Source organism: Corvus moneduloides, chromosome 1 (assembly GCF_009650955.1).
Source record: "Corvus moneduloides isolate bCorMon1 chromosome 1, bCorMon1.pri, whole genome shotgun sequence".
NCBI classification, from domain to species: Eukaryota; Metazoa; Chordata; class Aves; order Passeriformes; family Corvidae; genus Corvus; species Corvus moneduloides.
The window spans coordinates 73,750,648-73,768,970 of NC_045476.1; the positions used below are offsets into that span (position 1 = coordinate 73,750,648).

Sequence of the window (18,323 nt, forward strand, 5' to 3'; positions counted from 1 at the left end):
CCCCCCGCCCCTCACGGCTGCCCCGCCCCCTCCGCGAGGCCACGCCCCGTGCGGCCGGGGACGTGCAGCGCAACTGCGCACGCGCCCTCCGTGACCCCGCTGGTCTTCCCTCCCCCCGCAGGGCTGAACGCAAAACCCCCCCTTGGCTTCTGATTGGCTGAGCGGCCCCTTCGGGCCAATGGCAGTGGCTCTTCCTCCGGCGGTGCCTTAGCTCCGTCCGCCAATGGGGCGCGCGGTTGTTGCTGCCCTCCCTCCGTGGCTCGCGTGTCCCGCCGTGCAAGATGGCGGCAGCGGTACGGGGCGCGGAGGAGCTGGAGCTGCTGGAGCGGCTGCTGGGGCTGCCGGGCGGGAACAAGTACGGCGTCCAGGGGGAGCGGAAGGTGAAGGGAGCGAGGAGGGGCCTGGAGCGGGTGGCGGTGGCGGCGGCGGCACGCGCGGGAGGGTCTCCTTTCCCCGATGGTTCCCTCCCAGCTTCCCTTCCCGCCTCCCTGGCAATTTCCCCCACACACCCATATGACGGTGGCTGCGGCCCCCCAGGTACCAGCTGGCATCTCCTTGAGCAGCGTCTCACCTGTGCTCCTTGCAGCCCTTCCTTCACCAACCCACATGTGTTGTGGGTGTTGTAGGGCCTCCTGCCTGCCAGCCTGTAGGTTCTGGAAACCCCGTTCCTCTGCTTGTGGGAAGGATCATCATGTGTCGTGGAAGGGATTTCGGCTTGACATACTCGGCTTGACTTGTTCTTTCACCACTCCTTTTCCTGTGCCTGTGCGAGTTATGTCTGTGCTATCTTGGTTAAATTACATGGGGGGGGGGGAAAAAAAAAAGATGCTGTTTTAATAATAGGAGCATGTTTGTAGTGAGGGCGTGTTGACTTAAATATTATTCTTTTAAAGTACTCCTACCTGACAGGAGGTTGTAGTGGGGTGGGGGCCGGTGCATCTGCTGTGCCTGCAGTGAGAGGCCCGGGGGAAATGGCCTTAAGCTGGGAGGGGAGAGATTCAGATTAGATTTGAGAAAATGTTTTTCCCTCTTGTGCTGGTCGGGCATTGGAACTGGTTTCCCAGGGAGGTGGTGGAGTCACCATTTCTGGAGACGTTTAAGAGATGTCTGGGTGTGGTGCTGGGTGAGGTGATTTAGGGGTTGCAGTGGTAGTGCTGGCTGGATGGCTGGACTGGATGATCTTAAAGGTCTTTTCGAACCTTGACAATTCTATGGCTCTAGATGTCTTAATGTTTCAAAGTTTGTATGGAAACACTAGGTTCCATGGTTTAGGAGGCAGTTGAGGCATGAAAAATGTAATATGGAGCCAGGAGTGTCACAAATTTGTGAGCAATTTGTGTGACAACCTGACAACTCCTGAAGAAGGTTGGTTGAGAAATGAAGCTCTGCAGTTGCCTTATGTTTTGGGATTTTTTAACTGACTTTATGATTAGAGTCCTGAATATCTATATGTATTCTTCAGTTGTGAAAGCTGCCTTAATTACTTAATTATTACAGCCCAACTGGAATTTTAGCACTATCACTGTAAAGCATAAGGCTGAAAAATTCAAGTAACTAGATCTGTCTGCAACTTTTTCTAGCAGCATGCTCAGTGGAAAAAGCTTAATAGTAGTCAAAGACTCTTGGTATAACTATGAAAATAGTATTATGCTTTCAACTTGCACCTTATATTAAATAAGTGTGAACATAGACAGACTCCTCTGTGTGGTCAGATACTTTAAAAGAAAGAGTGTTGCATTTAATCAGCTTCCTTCATTTTATGTCATAAATGACAGAATGGGCCTCAGCCTGTTGCAGTGAGTTTCAGTTCACTCACTTAATTTCTTGAGATGGTGGTTCAGTTTCCTTTCCCACAGTTGAACCTGTGCTGTCACTCACAAAGACATGGTTAAAGCTGGAGATGTGTTGTGTTGTGTTGTCCTCCTGGTACCAGTGAGCTCCTGACTGCTGTCAGGGCATTTGGGAATGGAGCAGTAGGTAGGAAAAAGCTTTTCAAGAGGTGTGGTTACTGCAGCCTGCTTGCTCAGAGACAAGTTGCATGGTACTGACTTCATGGTCTTAAGTCAGAGTCCTGAATTTGAAAACCAGTTAGAAGTCAGTTAATAAGATTTCTGCCAGTGTTAGAACAAGCAATGTTATTTCTGACTAATATTGGCAGAATTTGCTTAATTGGAGCTAAAGGTGTCTTGGTTTGTTCATGTTTTTCTGTAAGAACTGAAAAGAAAACACCCCAAAGAGCAAAAAGTGAATACAGACTTGGTTATGATGGCACTACCTTTGCCATGAATGCTTCTAAATTCTAATACATTGCTTCAAAGGTCCTTTTGAGGGAATGTAAAAAAACAATAGCCATTCATGTAGAGACTGCTTTCTTTAATTGTTTGTTTAGTCTTACACTTTTGTTTCCACTTTTAGGTTCCTGTTCTCCAAACCAACAATGGCCCTGGGCTGACGGGGCTGATGACCATTGCTGCCCACCTGGTCAGGCAGGCTAGGAAAGAGCAGCTGCTGGGAAGCACTGCCGAGGAGAAAGCTGTGGTGCAGCAGTGGCTGGAATACAGAGTGACTCGAGTAAATGGAGGCTCCAGTAAGGAAGATATTAGAACAGTTCTGAAGGTAAGAAGTGCCTAATTACCTTGCTACTGAATTTTAGAGTGACTAGACCTTGAAGATTACGATGCTAATGCGTGTATGAGCATCCAATTAATAAAACTGAACAAATGCTGAAGGCTTGACAGTATCACTAAGTACTGGCTTTTATTCCTCTTGCTGCTTTTCACTTTTATTGACAAAAATACCTCAACAACCTGAAACAGGAAAACAGCAATAACTGTAAAATTTATGAAGCAGAGCTTTTGCAGTGCTCAGTGGCTGTAAGGCTGTAAATTATGAAGTTAGAGTTAGAGACTGTTCAGCTGCCTGTGTGAGGTGCCAGTTTCTTACTATCTTCATAAACCCTTGGTTATAAGCAAGTTGGTGTTGCAGGATAACACTTTTCTGATCATTTTAAGAGCTAGTCTTACTATTTGGCAATTATGGGATACAGGCCATAGTTGATGCTGTGGTAATTTGTATTGATGCTAAAAGGAGGTACTGGACAAAATTGTGTGTGAAAAGTGAAATCATAAAGCAACCTCTACAGAACTGTCCTTCACATTGAGCTACTTTGTGTGGAGTCCTTGGTCTGCTATTATTAAACTTTTCTTGTAGGCTGGAGCTTACTTCCTCTTAAACAGGTGGAAGCAGGAAAGAGAATCTTGAAGGTCACCCCGTTGTTTGAGCAGCCAGATGACAAGGAGCAGATAGCAAAGCTTACTCTGTTTTCCTTCTTACTCCTTGCAAGTGGTAATTAGTATTTTTGCAGTCTTGTGCGAACAACTTGAAGAGAAAATTTGCTTTACACTATTAAGCACTGTTTATAAAGTGTGTATAAAAGAGCAGTGAAATTCAATCAATTTTTTACATGTTTCTTTTTTTCTAATTTTGAAAGAATGTTTTAGATGGAGAGTTACATTGCTCAGTGCTGCCAGTGAGACTGAGTTTAGAAATAACTTTTTGAGCTGCAAGGTTGACTTTACTTAAAGCTGGCAGAACATAATACTTCTGGCTCTTGCAAGGTGTGCAGAAACCAAAGATAAACTGAAGGAGCATTAGCATGCTGTTACTTAAAATCAAGGAAAATTTTGCATCTTAAAATGATACAAAGTGAAACTTTGTTACTCTTCGAGCTGACAGCCCTCTTAATCCTGAGGGTGATCATGCCTGCCTTACCAACCCAGTGAAAATCCTGAAGAACCATTTCTCTCACTTGAACCCCAAATAATCAGAGTTATCTTGGTTTCATTGTATCTGGGGAATATCTTCCACTGGTTAATCATAAGTTGGTTTACATTGCTTCTCTTTTTGTAACATCTCTGCTCTTACTTTCTGTGTGCAAATGCTATCAAAAGCTTCCACAGTCGTGGTTACTCTACAGATACTGCATGAAAACTGTCTACACTTTAGGATTTTTAGAACTTGATTGAAGGAGGCACTGACTAAACAGGGTTTAACTTCAGGTTTAGCTGTGGTATGATGAGGTGGCCTTTGGAGGTCCCTGTTGTCTAAACTTTTATGACAAATGTCACACAGTTTCAGTCATTCTTTAAACAAACTTGAAACTTGTGATGCTTTTTGTTCTCCCAAACTGTGAGAAGACCGTATGAGAACAAATAACTAACTTCCATTTATCTTTCTTGCCTTTCTATCATATAAAAACCAAAAGCAAGTTTTCTGTCTTATTATCACAAAATTCACCTGCTTAGGATGGTTTTAGTGATGATACCTTCATTGTCAGCACATACGTGTGAGTATTTGCAGAACTGCATTGCAGCATTAAAACCAGATGCAGAGATATGGCAGTTTCCTGCTGAAGCTGGGATCTCTTTTCAGCTTTGGCCTTAGTGGCACTGGCTGTGTAGAAAAAATAATGTGCTGAAATGCAAATATGTAGATAAATCCAGTGTTTCCAGGCAAAGTAAAATTTCCTTACTGAGAAACAATGTTAGTTGAGAGAGAATCTCTGTCTTTAAGTGCAGTCTAATATTACCATTTAAGTTTTGCTGTGGAATTTTTTTTTAGCAAGTGTTGAATAACCAGAATTTATTTTAACACAAGGCTGCTGTGGAATTGTTTCAGCACTAATAATTGCATAGCATAGCAATTAAGGGCTTTTTTTTTGTAATTTGTTCTCTTGCCACCATGATTAATCAGAAAAGAGGCAGCCTACCATTAAAGTGTACTGTGCCAAAAGGGAGTATGGGTGAAAAAAAAGAAAAACTAAAATAGGGAGGGAAGTCTGAGGCTGTAGTTTTACAATGTGTCTGGAATACACAATGGCAGTCTTGGGACAGTTGCAGCCTAGAGCCACAATTTATAATAAGCTGCGCCAAAAACAGTTCAGTCACTTCTGCTATAAACTTTAGGCTGCCTTGATTTAACCCTTAACTGATGTGGTTCTACAAAATGTCGGTAAATAAGTGGTTTCATGTTTGTGAATTTGAACAGGAAGGATTTTCTGTTTGCTTTATGAAAATAGGTTGTTAAATTGTTCTTACTAACATGTTGCCTAAAGCTGTTACTTGGCAGGAAAATAATGGTGGAACAGACCATCTCAACAAGGGTTTTTATATTCTTTCAGAGCAAATGCCACACTGTTCAGAATGGGCCAATAAAAGGGCTTGTTGAGTTTTGTCTAATTTTGATTTGTGCTTCTGTACTAGGCAAAATTAATGGGAGCAGTACTTTTGCTGCCAGTACTTTTGCTCCATATCTGTTCCTCAGCAGATATGTAGGAAAAATGAATGTCAGTAGCAGTGATAGTATAATATCCAGTGCATGATATTAACTTTCTTTTCCACAGGATAAAAGAGTATAGTCTTTTGTTTCTTTGACTTTCAGTTAGTGGTAAATTAAGCTGCATAGGAAAAAAAAAATCAGAAAATTTCTGAGTTGTCATGTAGGATAACTAGTGTTTTTTTTGCTCGTCAGGGAAGGAACTGAGAACCTTTGTGCCATCAAATGTCTACTTAGATGTTAGTGAATTCTGTTCAGGAGATTTTAATGTCTCTGCTTTATCAATTTTAGGTATTTTAAACCTGAGGGTTCTTTCCACCTCACATCCCATCTTCAGAAATTTCTGCAAATAACTGGTAGCTTGTTAAATTCACAAAAAAGCATCCACATAACTATGGAAACCTCTGGTCTCTGAAGGATAATTACAACTAAGAATCTTTGTGTACTACTTTCAGTGTCTCATACAAAACAATATTCCATTATTTCAGTTAGCTTTATCCCAGTTTCCTATGCTGCCTGGCTCTAATCATGAAATCCATTTAGAAGTCTGAATAAGAGCTGTAATTTTTATTTAATGTGCTTGCTTGAAAAATTACTGTTTACACAGGTACAGAAGTAGGTAAATCCATGCTCTGTTCATGCCATTAATCCATAGTTCTGTACACTGTTTTTTGGGCATTCTGAATGGGATGCTTCCCTGCTTTGGCAAGCCTGTCCAGCAAACATTTTTCAAATTTCAATTTTCAGTGTTCACTTCTTTACCTCTTCTGTTAGCACCAGGATATTTTTGCAGACTTACAGGTTTAAAGATCGAATTTTGATTATTGCAGCAACATTTGTTGATTATTTTTCTTCTGTCTTTTACAGGAAACTCAGTATGTTGTATATAATATTCTTTCAGACCAGGTTTAGCTATAGTTTGCCAGTTAGAGAGAAGAGTCTTACATGAGAATTAAAAATATGTCTATGTACCAAAAGTGTAATTCTGCTTTTCTTGGATATGGCTGCAGAAACCCTTTCTTGGGTTCTGCATTGTCAGGGGCTTTCCTGAAGCATTTGGGCGTGCTCAGCTTTGTCTTTGCATGGAGCGAGAGATATAAAAGCATTTAGGGCATAAATGACCTCGAGAATCTTGCTGACTGAAAGGGCAGGATGTGCTTGTGTGTGTAAGGGAAGCACACACACCAGCAGGGTGTTGTGGGCAGAATATCCAGAACAAAATCAGAGTGTGATTAGGTCCTGAGTTGTCATAAGAAGCAACTGTTCCTTTTCCGAGCCACTGTCACAACTTGTGGTGACTGGCGGGGATTCAGCGGCTTGAGCAGGTTAAATGGATTACAGGCCATTGGATTGCATATTTAACAGGCAGTAAGCAATACTGGGGGCTGTGAATGGGATGTGTTGAGCTGTTGCTAGATATGGGCTGTAAATTGGATTTTTTTTTTCCCCTAGAACAAGCAAATGGAAATCCATCAGTTAGTCCATAAATAATGGAACAGTTCTTCTTTCTGTTGCTCATACCCAAAAATGGTGTTTGAATTGCTGCAGTTGTTCAGTGTATGTTAATGCATTGTAATGCAGCTATGCCTTAAGTACCTGTCTGAAATTTGAGAAAGAGTTTCCCGAGGGATTGCAACAGTAAGTTTATATAGTTTCAAGCAACTTCCAGGACTATCTTAGTCTTTTAATTCTGGGTTTGTATATATGTAATTCATCTGAGTAGTGGCATTCAGTACATGAAAGGCAAATGATTCAAATGTCAGCCAGCAGACCTGAATTTCCTGCATGTAATAGAAATTCTATACAGTTTTGTGTTCATATTTTCATTAATCTCTCCAGGACAGGAACACTTATTTCACTTTAATACTGTGATCACTTAAGCAAACTTGACTTTCAGGAATTCTGGCACATTTGGCTATTAGCCAGTTATATAATCATCCATGGGAAGCATAACCCATGAGGCAAGATTAACTAAATGTGCCTAATGCACATGGAAAAAAAAATACTTTGGTGTTTCTGAATTAGCATGACTTGCAGAATGAAATTAGAATATCTGCCTGTATTTTAGGGGAGAAAAGTACATGTTCAAAACCAGAATTGTAAACTAATGCTAATTTATACAAGACTAAACCATTTTTGTCAAATTTAATTTGCTCAGTTAAGTGACTTCATAAAATTTGATGAGCCAGAATAAAGACTTGTTCACGCTGTAATGGCTTACCTTGCCTTTAAAATTTTAGGATTTTTTTATTGATGACTATTTTGAGTGTACACGTGCAATATAAAACTCAGAATTAGCATGCTGTAATTTCTTTGATGCAGAAATCCAAAATTTTGAGCAGGGAAATAACTGTGGTGATGGTACCTTCAGAGATAATGAGCTTTTTACTTTACAAAATCCTGAATCCATAGCCTAAGCTAAGAAGAGTGGGGGAGGAGGGGGAGAAGATATAATTTCAGTGGTGTTAGTTTTTATTATAATGCATGTGGAATTTCTGGTTAATTGAAATGAAAAATGCTGGTCAGAGAATTTGTTTCAAAACAGGCAAGTTTATGGGGCTTTTTTCCTAGTAACCAAATCTCTAGGTTTGGAGTTTTTTTCTTCCTGCAAGTTTTTTCTTCTTACCATTTTATTTGCCTTTGTGTTCGTGTAGGAAATTCCATAGAGCTGTAGTTACATGTTTGAAGTAATTCGAGCGCTAACTAACATGAACAAAGCAGTAAACCAGTCTAAAGAAAAGAAGCTACATAGCCAGGGGCAGTTGACCTTACAGAATTTTAACTATGCAGGGGTTAATATTTTTCCCTGATTTACTCTAATAAAAGAAATCAAAACAGACATGGGGAGGTTTAAATATTACAGAAGTGCAGGAGTCCTGTCATGAAGAGGTTATCAAAGAATAGTAAGGTGGCTTAATGGAGTCGAACTTGTCAAAAGCAAATGCAAGGTTAGATGTCTTAAAATCTCAACATTTTAGTTTTGTGGTTTGGTCTTGGTTTATTTTCAATGTATGTACTATAGGATATCTCTGTATCAGTAAAATTATGTAACCACAAAAAAGTGCCAAATGCTTTAGGCCAAATATAATTTTTCAGTTGTTCACTAATTATTAACCCCCTTGTCCTTGCCTGAGACTTTTTTTTCAGTTAGAGGTTGTCTGAAAATGGAATATTCTGTAACTGAGACTGAAAAAATAAAATTTTTAGAAATGTTAGTTACGTTTAAGCTGCTTACCTCTGTTTCTAGGGCAGGGGGAGGGAGTGGCTTAAGCAGATGTTGTGTGCTCCTTTTTTTTCCCTTCAGATAAGGAAAGTTTCCAAAACCAAGGAAAAGCTGGGAAACTGGGTTTTTTTGTACATGTCTGAAAAGAATATTGTAAATACTATTGGCTTGTGCTGGAGTCGGGGTTAAAGTAGGTAATTTCATTTGTTATTACATTTCTTTAGAGGAAAGTAGGGGGCAGAAAGGTGCATAAATTGGATGACAAGTAGGTAAGATTTGGAGAAAAGGAAGGACAGGTAAAAAGGTAGAGCTAATGCATGATGCCTGTGTCCTCAGAACTGATAAACTTGAGCAACACTGAGCCTGTCAGCCTCTTGTTTTCTGGCAGAGAATGGTTGCATACAAAAAGCCATGAAAAGGGGTCTTTCTGTTAATACACATTTGAAATATTTACTGAACCTAAATAGAAGCCTCCTACTATCCACCGTCATAGCCTCTGATCTGGAGCAGTTGAGAGATTATCTTAAAATGCTGAAATGCTCTCTTAGAGGCTTGGACAGCAGCTGAATTGACAATATCAGTCACAAAGAATTGTTAGCAGTGATTTCAACATTAATAAAAGCAGGTTTCAAGCGATAGCAGCTGATGGGTTTCAAGCATTAAGCTTGAAACACCTTGTCTCCCACCCCACTATGCCTGTGTGCTTCCTTGATTCTTACACGTTTGGAGCTCCAGAACCTTGCTGATCAGCTGCACAGAGTCCTGGAGGACAGGCATAGCTGCTGCTGGAAGAACTGTGTGCTGTCCTTTTATCATAGGGACTGCATTTTCGACTAATCAAATGTTAAATACTTGAATTTGCATGCCTGATAAATACACAACTCTTTAATTTTGGAATTTCAGTAATTTGAAGTGAAGAAAAGACAGACCAGAAAGTATTTCTGTGGAGTCAGCCTAAAATAAATTGCATTTCCATTTACAAAAAATTCACTAGATATAAAGCACTACTTTCAGAGACCAGCATTTAAATTTTACCTAATTCTCACTGTCAAAGAATGATATTTTATTATCTTGTCACTTACTTTCTAGAATTTTTTCTTCTTTTCTTGTCTTGTTTGCTGAGTTGGGATAATTTAAAACTGGTGTTTATTTTGTATGCATGGTCTCCAGAGGAAGTTTCTATTATTTTTAACAACTGCCTTTATATATTGTTTCACAAGGTCAATACTACAGCAGTGTAATGACTTCTTCCTTTTTAGGATCTTAACATGCACCTTGAAGATAAAGTCTACCTTGCAGGAAGCATTTTTACCTTAGCAGACATTTTGATGTACTATGGATTGCATCATATCATGGTAAGCATTACTTGCATCATTTTTATATGTACAAGTATTATAATTGTTATTTATCTAAAGGGCATTTTATTGTTGTAGAAGTTGACCTACTGAACTTATCAATGACAGGGGACGAAACAGAGGAAAACAAAACTTGTTTTTAAGTTTTTCATTCTTTAATATGTAGCTCTGGATCTGTCAGAAGACCTGTAGTGTCCAAATGCTTCAGTTTCCTCTGTGAAATGTAGCAAGGATGATACCTATCCCTGTGTTTCTAGGATTGAGGATTCTTGCCTGTTTGAGTCTGAAACGTGACTGCTCACAGAACTACACGGGGAAATAGATAAATGAAGCTGGAAGGATGTGTCAGAACTGAAAGTACTAACTTCATTAGTATTAGAGAAATACAAATGCATGTAAATAAAGCTCCTGAAGGATGACTACATGTAAAAAAGTTTGAGCCATAATGAATTGTCATTTGTGTTTCAAGATGTGAGTGATAAGACTTGATAAGGTACATAATATGAAAATAACATGGGGAGCTGGTGCTCAGGAGGAAAAGGGGAAAAAAAACCACCCCAAAAATAAGTTTGTGCTGAGTGGGGAAGATGTTGAGATGTTTTGTAGTTAGCTCAGGCTACTATGAAGTGCTTAAAAATTGGTGCACCTTCAGTTCTGAACCCCAAGTGTTAATTTAAAGATAAAACAGTAGAAGCTCTTTGCATTTTGGTGGCTGCAATGTGTTTGTAAATGAGCCATTGTCATTCTCTGGAGTGGGAAGAAACCAAAGGACTTATACAAAAAGGTCTACTGAATTCTTGGGAGAGGATGAAATCAGTCAGTTTTGCATTAGAAAACTGGGGGGGAGGGGGTGAGGATAATTAGAAGAAGATGCCTCTGACAAATGCATGTGTGTCTGAGAATTGAATTCAGTCAACTTCATGAATGGTTGCTTTAATACAATGAAAAGCAGAGCTCTGGGAGAAGTGTGGAAGAATAGTACATTTCAAAATGAAAGCAGAGGGGAGGGGGAACCAAGTAGTGAAATACTACCAGAAATGAAAGAGAACTTATCTATCTTGACTGTCCAAGAGCAAAAGTTCAAATGAGTGTCAAGGAGAGGAGAGGGAAGGGAAGCTTCATTTCAGAAGGTTTTTGAAAACACGCTAGAGTAAGTCACATAGAATTAATTCTGTTAAATCATATTTGCCTTGTAAAATATCTTAAGTAGTAGGATAGATGTGTTGACTACAGTGTCAGAATGGGCTACCTTTCACATATAATATGCAGACATTAAAAAAACTATACTTTCTGAAAATACGATTGAATATTCTGTAAGAGAGTACAAGTTCAAATGAGACTTTTAAAAAAAAACTTAGGGGAAAATCCAAGCATATTTTAAATTTTGAGTTTGCTCTAGAGTAGACCACCTAATCAAGAAGAAAAGATACAAGTTATTGCTTTGGGAAATAGAACAGATGGTAAAAACAAATGACTTGGTGCTCCTGGGTGCCTGCAACCATCCAGACACTACTTGGGACAAGTTTATAGTACAGCATCTGTTTCTGAAATGTTTGATTTCATGGAAGGTAATTTTCTGAATCAGAAGGGTATAAAGGGCAAGCAATGGAGTGACTATTCTAAATAAATATGAAAATCTAGAAGCTACTAACCAGGAATTACATGTATTTTGAAGGTTTCAGAATTAACAGACAGAGGCAGGATCTCGTGGTTTTCTGGGGGTTTTTTAATATTTTTTTTTAATTATTTTTACTTTCCTTGTGATTGGAAGAGAGTATGTCCAGAGCTGGTGCTCTGCCCTAAGCTTTATGGGGAAGGCAGGGAAAGCTGCTGTATCTCCTCATGTGATGTTGTTCAGAGAAGCAGTTTGTCCTATCCACCACTGCTTCAGCTAAGCCTTGTGCAAAATAACAATGCATGTTTCTTATAATGCTTTAAGAAAGGAGGTAGAGATGGGAGACATGGGGCATAGGGCAAACCCACAGATCTTGCTGTCCATCAAGTTGTCTAGAAAATGGATCCAAAAACATTATTGATAATACCTTTAAGGGTATAGACTAAAAACTACATGCTAACACAGACATTAGTGATAGGATACTGTAAATATTACTGACATACCATGATCATCCTGAATAGCCAAGTAGTGAAACTTTGAAGCCCTTCTGATGCACATTTCATTGCAAGAGTTTTTAAGATCAACCAATCAGTTCTTCACCTTGGTGTTTCTGAGTATAGATCATCCATCTTTGTATTCATTCCCTCCTCCTATCTACATGTTGCCCTTCCCATTATCCAGGAGGGGTTCTGGAGTCTGATTCTTCATTGTTCAGGCTCATCCATTTGAACTGACTAATCAGTTTGTCTACTGAACAGCAGCAACTCTTAATTCTGGAGTTGTGTGCCTGCCTTTTGTTCTCCCTGTCCCTTCTAGTTATCTTACTAAACACAATAGTGCAATGTGTTTAAAAATCCATATTGTGGGAAAAGAATTATTCTTTCAGTCAGTGAGAATCAGATTCACAGGTAACGTTTCAGGCTTTTTGCAGACAGAATCTATTTTGAGTCTTTTAATTAGAAATACACATGCATAGTAATAAGGCAGGAACTGAATAGTACGCGTTGTTCTGCATCATAATATAGGTCACAAACACCCAAAAGGTGTAATGGTTGATACTGCCTTTTCAATCAATATGATCTACATTGTCATATATACTTGATGTCTCTGTGTATGTAATATTAATGTTGTTGTCTTATAGACACTTCAATTCCAGAAATACATATGTGGATAAATATGAACAATGAAGTTCTACTAGGTTAAAGCATAGACTGCAGAGAAAGCATGAATTTAGAAGCATTGGTTGAGGTTAGCTTGGCAATCAGTAAGCATTAAATTCCCCCTGTGGTAATGAACTTGTTTTCATATTTGTTTTTTATTTTAAATTATTTTTTTAAAAAAGTTTCCAGATGTCTTCATTCTTAAATATTTTTGACCAGCACAAGTCCAGTTCTGTTTCTAGAGAAATAATCAATATGAAGATTGATCTGCTTTTATACTTCAAAAATGTCAGAACCAAGGAAGTGGTCTCAAGTCTATATGTCTGACTTGAAAATTTCTTTAATAAGGTTTGGAAAATTACTTATGGGTGAAGTTTATATCTGCAAATAGGAGACGCCTCAGTCAAAATTTTGGGATCAAACTGAATATGATCAAGTACAAAACAAACTAAGCTGTTATCCTTGAGTCAGAACTACTAATATTGAACTGAGACTACAATAGTAGTTTATTTTGGAGTTACTTTTTCCATGAGGAACATTTCCTGTAATAAACAGATGGCCATGAATTTTTGTTAATATTCACTGATATGTTGCTTATTTTAGTACTGAGGTAACAGGCTTTTCTAAGCGATGATGCTAAAAATAGTTCTTGAACTAAAATCCAAGAAAACCAGTTTTAACTTACAGAAAAGTTGTAATTTTAAGCTTATTCCTTTAACAGCAGAAACTCAGACAAAACTATGTGAAAGTACATGTATGTCATGAAATACACCATCCAGCTGTAGGGCTTTTTCTCCCATATCTAAAGGCTAAACTTAAAAAGTCAGATAGTCTCCTATCCTTTACTTGATGCTGAAGAGCTTCATATGTAGGCAGGTATTTTTAGATTTTCCATGACATGCAGGGTATGGGAATGGGACTTTATGCCTGCATCCCCAATGCTACAGAAAGAAAATATAATTAAAGCTTGTGTATTTTTAGCCCTTTCAGAAACTCTTAGAGTTGCGTTGTATGATAACTACCTTGGTTCCCTCAGTGAGCTTTACGGTGGAAGAAAAAGACTTTTTTTTCATGGAAAAAAAAAAAAAAAAAAGCCTGTCAAATTAAGTGTCTGCTTCTTTGCTATTAAAATAATTGCTTTAATAGCAAATAATTATTTTAACAGCAGAACAGCAGCCTTTCTTAACTTGGGGGAATTACCTAATTTAATGAGGAAGAACAGAAAATACCCATCTAACAAAATGTTGTAAAAAATGCCATGGAAGTGATCTCTAAACAATTAACCTAAGAGTTATGTTCCGAGTAAAAAGTAGAGCATGCCACAAAGTGCTTTTTAATATATTTCACTGATAGAGTACATTATGTAAATAAGTAAAAATATCTTGCTTGTTGTGCCTAGAGTACAAAAAGGGGTTTTATTATTAGCATAGCTGTCTGTTTTGCCCTTCGGATGTTTTTTCACTACGCTAACAGAATGAAAGAGGACTAGTTTTCCAGACTTTTATTTTTGATTTACATTGGAGAAATGTGAAGATTGAGAATTATCAGTAAAAGATTATGGGAAGGAAATACTGTATCTGCTGCAGAATATAAAGTTTCGCTCAGCCTTTCCCTAACCAGGTGCTTACCCATTAAAGACTTTGAAAAAGGTCATTGTAAACTCAAGGAACTTAAAGTTTTGGTATTTTAGTATTTGCTCTTACTTAAATACCTTTCTTCGCTTCCAGTAGTTTTAGATTGCCTTGGAGTACACACATTGTTCTTTTCACGAACTGTGTTACTTTGTAAATGGTTCTACAGCTTCATATCAAGCATCAGCATCCAACTACCATTAATTATAACACACTGCAGGTGATCAAAAGCATCTCTCTCTAAATGGTACTGCATCTTTTTGGTCCTGAATATACTGCACTTGCAGAAACTCAGGCAATTTGTGAAAGTGTTATATTACAATAGCTTCCATTTTTCATTTGTAATGCCTTTAAAAAAAATGTAGATTTTTTTTTTCCCCTTTGTTAGTGCTGTTCTGGTTAGTGCTATTCACTTGGTTAATTGCCAATAACTCTCTTATATTTCTAGATCAGCAAAAATATATGGCTGGTTTTTATGGTTTTTCTGTGCATTTCTATCAGACTATCCAACTCTAGGAACAGTGTTTACATTTCCACGCCAGCAGCAAGAAAAGCAGATTTTCTCATACTGCCTGAACTGGGGTTCATAACAGTACAAAACGGCAGAAGTTGTTACAGAAATACATCTGTAGTGCTGTGCTTGTATTCTGGCAGGTATGTTCCCTAGGAAGGGCAGCCACTTGGGTTTAGGAGCAGCTGCAAGATCCCTTCTTTTTGGCTGCTGCCACAGTTACTATGCTCTTAACTTCCCGTTAATTGAGCTTTAATGCTATGTTCCATTGGTTTAGAATTCCTTTCTACAACTCCTTGAAATTCTTCTTCCTCAGTATTTTTCCACTGGTTCATCTTCTAGTATATATCCTTACATTCTTTTTTGCTGCTACATGTTTAAAGCTTCCCAGTTCTAAGCCAAATGCTGAGCTGTGTGAGAGAACAGCAAGGAGAAGCAGCAAATCTAATAGGCAGCTCTTGAATTCAAAAGGGTGGTGTGTCACAAGGTGAAATTTGACTTGGGTTTAAAGAGCAGCTTTTTACTCACAAACCTGAATATGTGTAACTCTTCCTGTTACAAACTCATCCAAAGTTTTCTGTTGAAACAGATTTATTTCCAGCTATCTTGTTCCCAAGATGAAATTTTCAGGGAACCTGCAGCATCCATAAAATCTAGTGTTTGTGGAACAAAGCATAAGGAATTTGCCATCTGTTTAGCTGTGGAGGAGATTAACCTTGATTAGCTTTAGAAATCTAAACGTGTATCAGGCATGTCTAGATAGTGATTTGGTCTGTTAAAACTGTCCTGTGTCCTTCTTCATTGACTGCAGGTGTTGTAAAGATTTAAGTTAAGCTTGGTGGTTAACTTGGCTAACTGAAAACGAGGTGAGGTGAATCCTGCACTGATTGGTTTCGGTATTGGTGAGATAGGATAGGGTAGTTTGATATGAGGATCACATTTGGTTTCTGATCCAGGTTTCATAGTCTGTTTTGAGGTCTACTCCATTTGTAATTCAGCTGTAGTATGCTAATGTGAGAAAAGACATCATGGTCTAAACTGATAGGCCAAATTGATTACAGAGAACTAAGAAGACATAGAATTGCTAGTCAAGAATAGTAATACAAGTGATAAAAGGTGGGACTAGTTCTACAGCTGGCTTGAAAGACTCCAAAGTAATAACAGATTTTGTAGTAAAGGTTTGAGGATGTTGCTGATCTAAATTTGAAAGACTTTTAAAGGTAGAATTTGGATCTATAACTGTAGTTAGCTCTACCTAAGCCAGTCCTCTGATTAAAGATAGGCTTGAAGCTCTGCATTAATCTTAGCTGCAATTCCTGTGACAAGGAGATGTTGAAAAGATAGTTAGAGACTTCCTCCTGATTGATCTTGAAGCTGTTTTGTGTGACAGCACTTTAAATATTTTTATGAAGTATGGACAGGTTTCCAGTTTGTTTTACTGTTGTAATTTGAATCATGACATTGCTATCTTAATAATGTGAGCTAGCAGATCTGAATAGTTAAGTTACACTGATTCTTAGTAACTATTCCATTTTATTCAATAGTCATACAAAACAACTTCCAGTTATCCTATCCAGTCTCAAATTGCCTGGAAAAAGCTTACTCCTGTACTTACAGTACACCTTGAAACATGAAGTAGTCACTTTGCCTGTGAGACAAGACTGTCTACTAAATTAACATGAAAGGGTTGTGCATGTTGTAGAACTCTTCCCTGCACCCCCCAGTGCTGTATGCTGAGCCCATGAATAGAGAGATGCATTTAATTCTTGCAAGCTTTTCCACCCTCTCTATAATGCAAATGTATATTCCACCTCCAGGTCTGTTCATTTGAGTAAATTAAAAGTCCATATACATATTATGGGCTTGAGTTTTACTATGTGAAGTTAGGATAGAATGTTGCTGGACTGTAACAACATACCCGAGTTTAAATGATTTGTAAAACTATCCACTTTTATTTCACCTTACCACATGTTATGACTCTAATGGTGCAGTGCCTGGTGTTACTGGTGCCTTGTATTTATTCCCCATGCAGGTGGACCTCACAGTGCAAGAAAAGGAGAAATACCTTAATGTGTCTCGTTGGTTCAACCACATTCAGCATTACCCAGGTGTCCGACAGCATCTGTCCAATGTCGTCTTTATCAAGAACAGATTATACACTAATGCTCATTAAGGCAAATCTTAATGTCGTGTTGGAACGAGGTGTGGGAGTTTAGAAGTTGTACTGTCCAAAGCCACTAACATGCAAATACTGTTTTGTGACCACCTGTATGTGAACCAAAACTGTCAATGCCTCAAATAATACAGCTGTATTGAGTTGCTGTTGTTCATTCAAGAATTTGAACTAAAGAACTGTTATTGTGTATCTGATTAAATGCAAAAATGGTAGAAAGATGGAAATGCAGTTTTAATTCACTATTTTTTTAAAAATTTAAAGTTCCTTTAATTAAACATTCAAGTGAAATTACGTTATCTTTGCCATCAATTATTCACTCCTTTTGCTATTTATTGAGTTTTTATGTATGTCAACCAGCTTTCATTTTGTTTTCCATGGATGTTTACACTAGTTTTGTACAAGTTAAGAGCTATATTGTGTGCCAAGGATGTGAAAAAGGGAACATGCAAATGTTACAAAGTATTTATGTGACTGAATAAATTATTTTAAAACTGTAGTCTTAATTTGGCTGTGAAACTTTCTAGTTTTTCTTCAGTAAAGAAGATTTTAAATGGTTAATTTACTTCCTGCTTCATATTGTGGTGTACTGTTTTGAATCTAGAAGCATTTTCTTTCAAACTGGGTAGCAAAGTTCGTGTTCTTAAAGATTTTGCATGTGCCTCACTTCATTTTTTACACGAGTGCAAATGCACTTTTTCTAGCCCCCCAACAAAACCAACCAAAACCCTCAACTCTTAAGATAATTTGCTGCTCTGTCAAGTTCACTAGCAATGTTTAAAGTAGACTTTAAAACCAACCACACTGTTGTTGAGTCACACAGTTGGATGGGTCATTTTACTGTAGAATGTAGTCCTCTGATTTTTATCTGTAACAAATATAAAAGTGCTAACTTGAATTGGTTAATTACCTTCTGCACGATTCAGATAACATTTCTTTTAAGACATGGAAGAAATACAAAAATACTTTGATATTTTAATTGATAAATGAACTTCTCTGTTGGTTTATACAGCAATGTTTAACAGACAACTTCACTCATACATTCTTGTTTTATGTGCTACTCAGGAGCCTCTCACCTAGTAAATATAAAAAAGATATCTTGGGTAGATGTTTGAACATTTTGAATGTTAAAAGTCCTTAGAAGAAAAAGTAAGTAGATAATGAGGTAGTTAAAATATATCCTGACACATAAATGGACAGAAGAAAATTGCAGGGGTAACCATAACCTGGACAATTCCAGGCTCTAGTAGATGTTTTCTGTAGATAAACATAATTCTATTTTTAATTCTTTCACTGAGGGTTTACAGGCACATGAAATTAC

At 38.1% G+C, this 18,323-nt stretch overlaps 1 protein-coding gene across 2 annotated transcripts; it reads left to right on the forward strand.

Moving 5' to 3' along the window:
• The first annotated feature begins 208 nt into the window (after positions 1 to 208).
• Positions 209 to 17,508, forward strand: EEF1E1 (eukaryotic translation elongation factor 1 epsilon 1). Of its 2 annotated transcripts, none has more exons than XM_032115873.1 (4): positions 209 to 355; positions 2,416 to 2,616; positions 9,817 to 9,912; positions 16,862 to 17,508. In XM_032115873.1, exons 1-4 carry the CDS (start codon positions 224 to 226, stop codon positions 17,000 to 17,002), a joined length of 570 nt encoding a protein of 189 aa, XP_031971764.1. In that variant the 5' UTR covers positions 209 to 223; the 3' UTR covers positions 17,003 to 17,508. The 2 variants fall into 2 exon arrangements, with proteins under 2 accessions (XP_031971764.1, XP_031971771.1); XM_032115880.1 differs by having other exon boundaries at positions 212 to 380.
• The last annotated feature ends 815 nt before the right edge of the window (positions 17,509 to 18,323 follow it).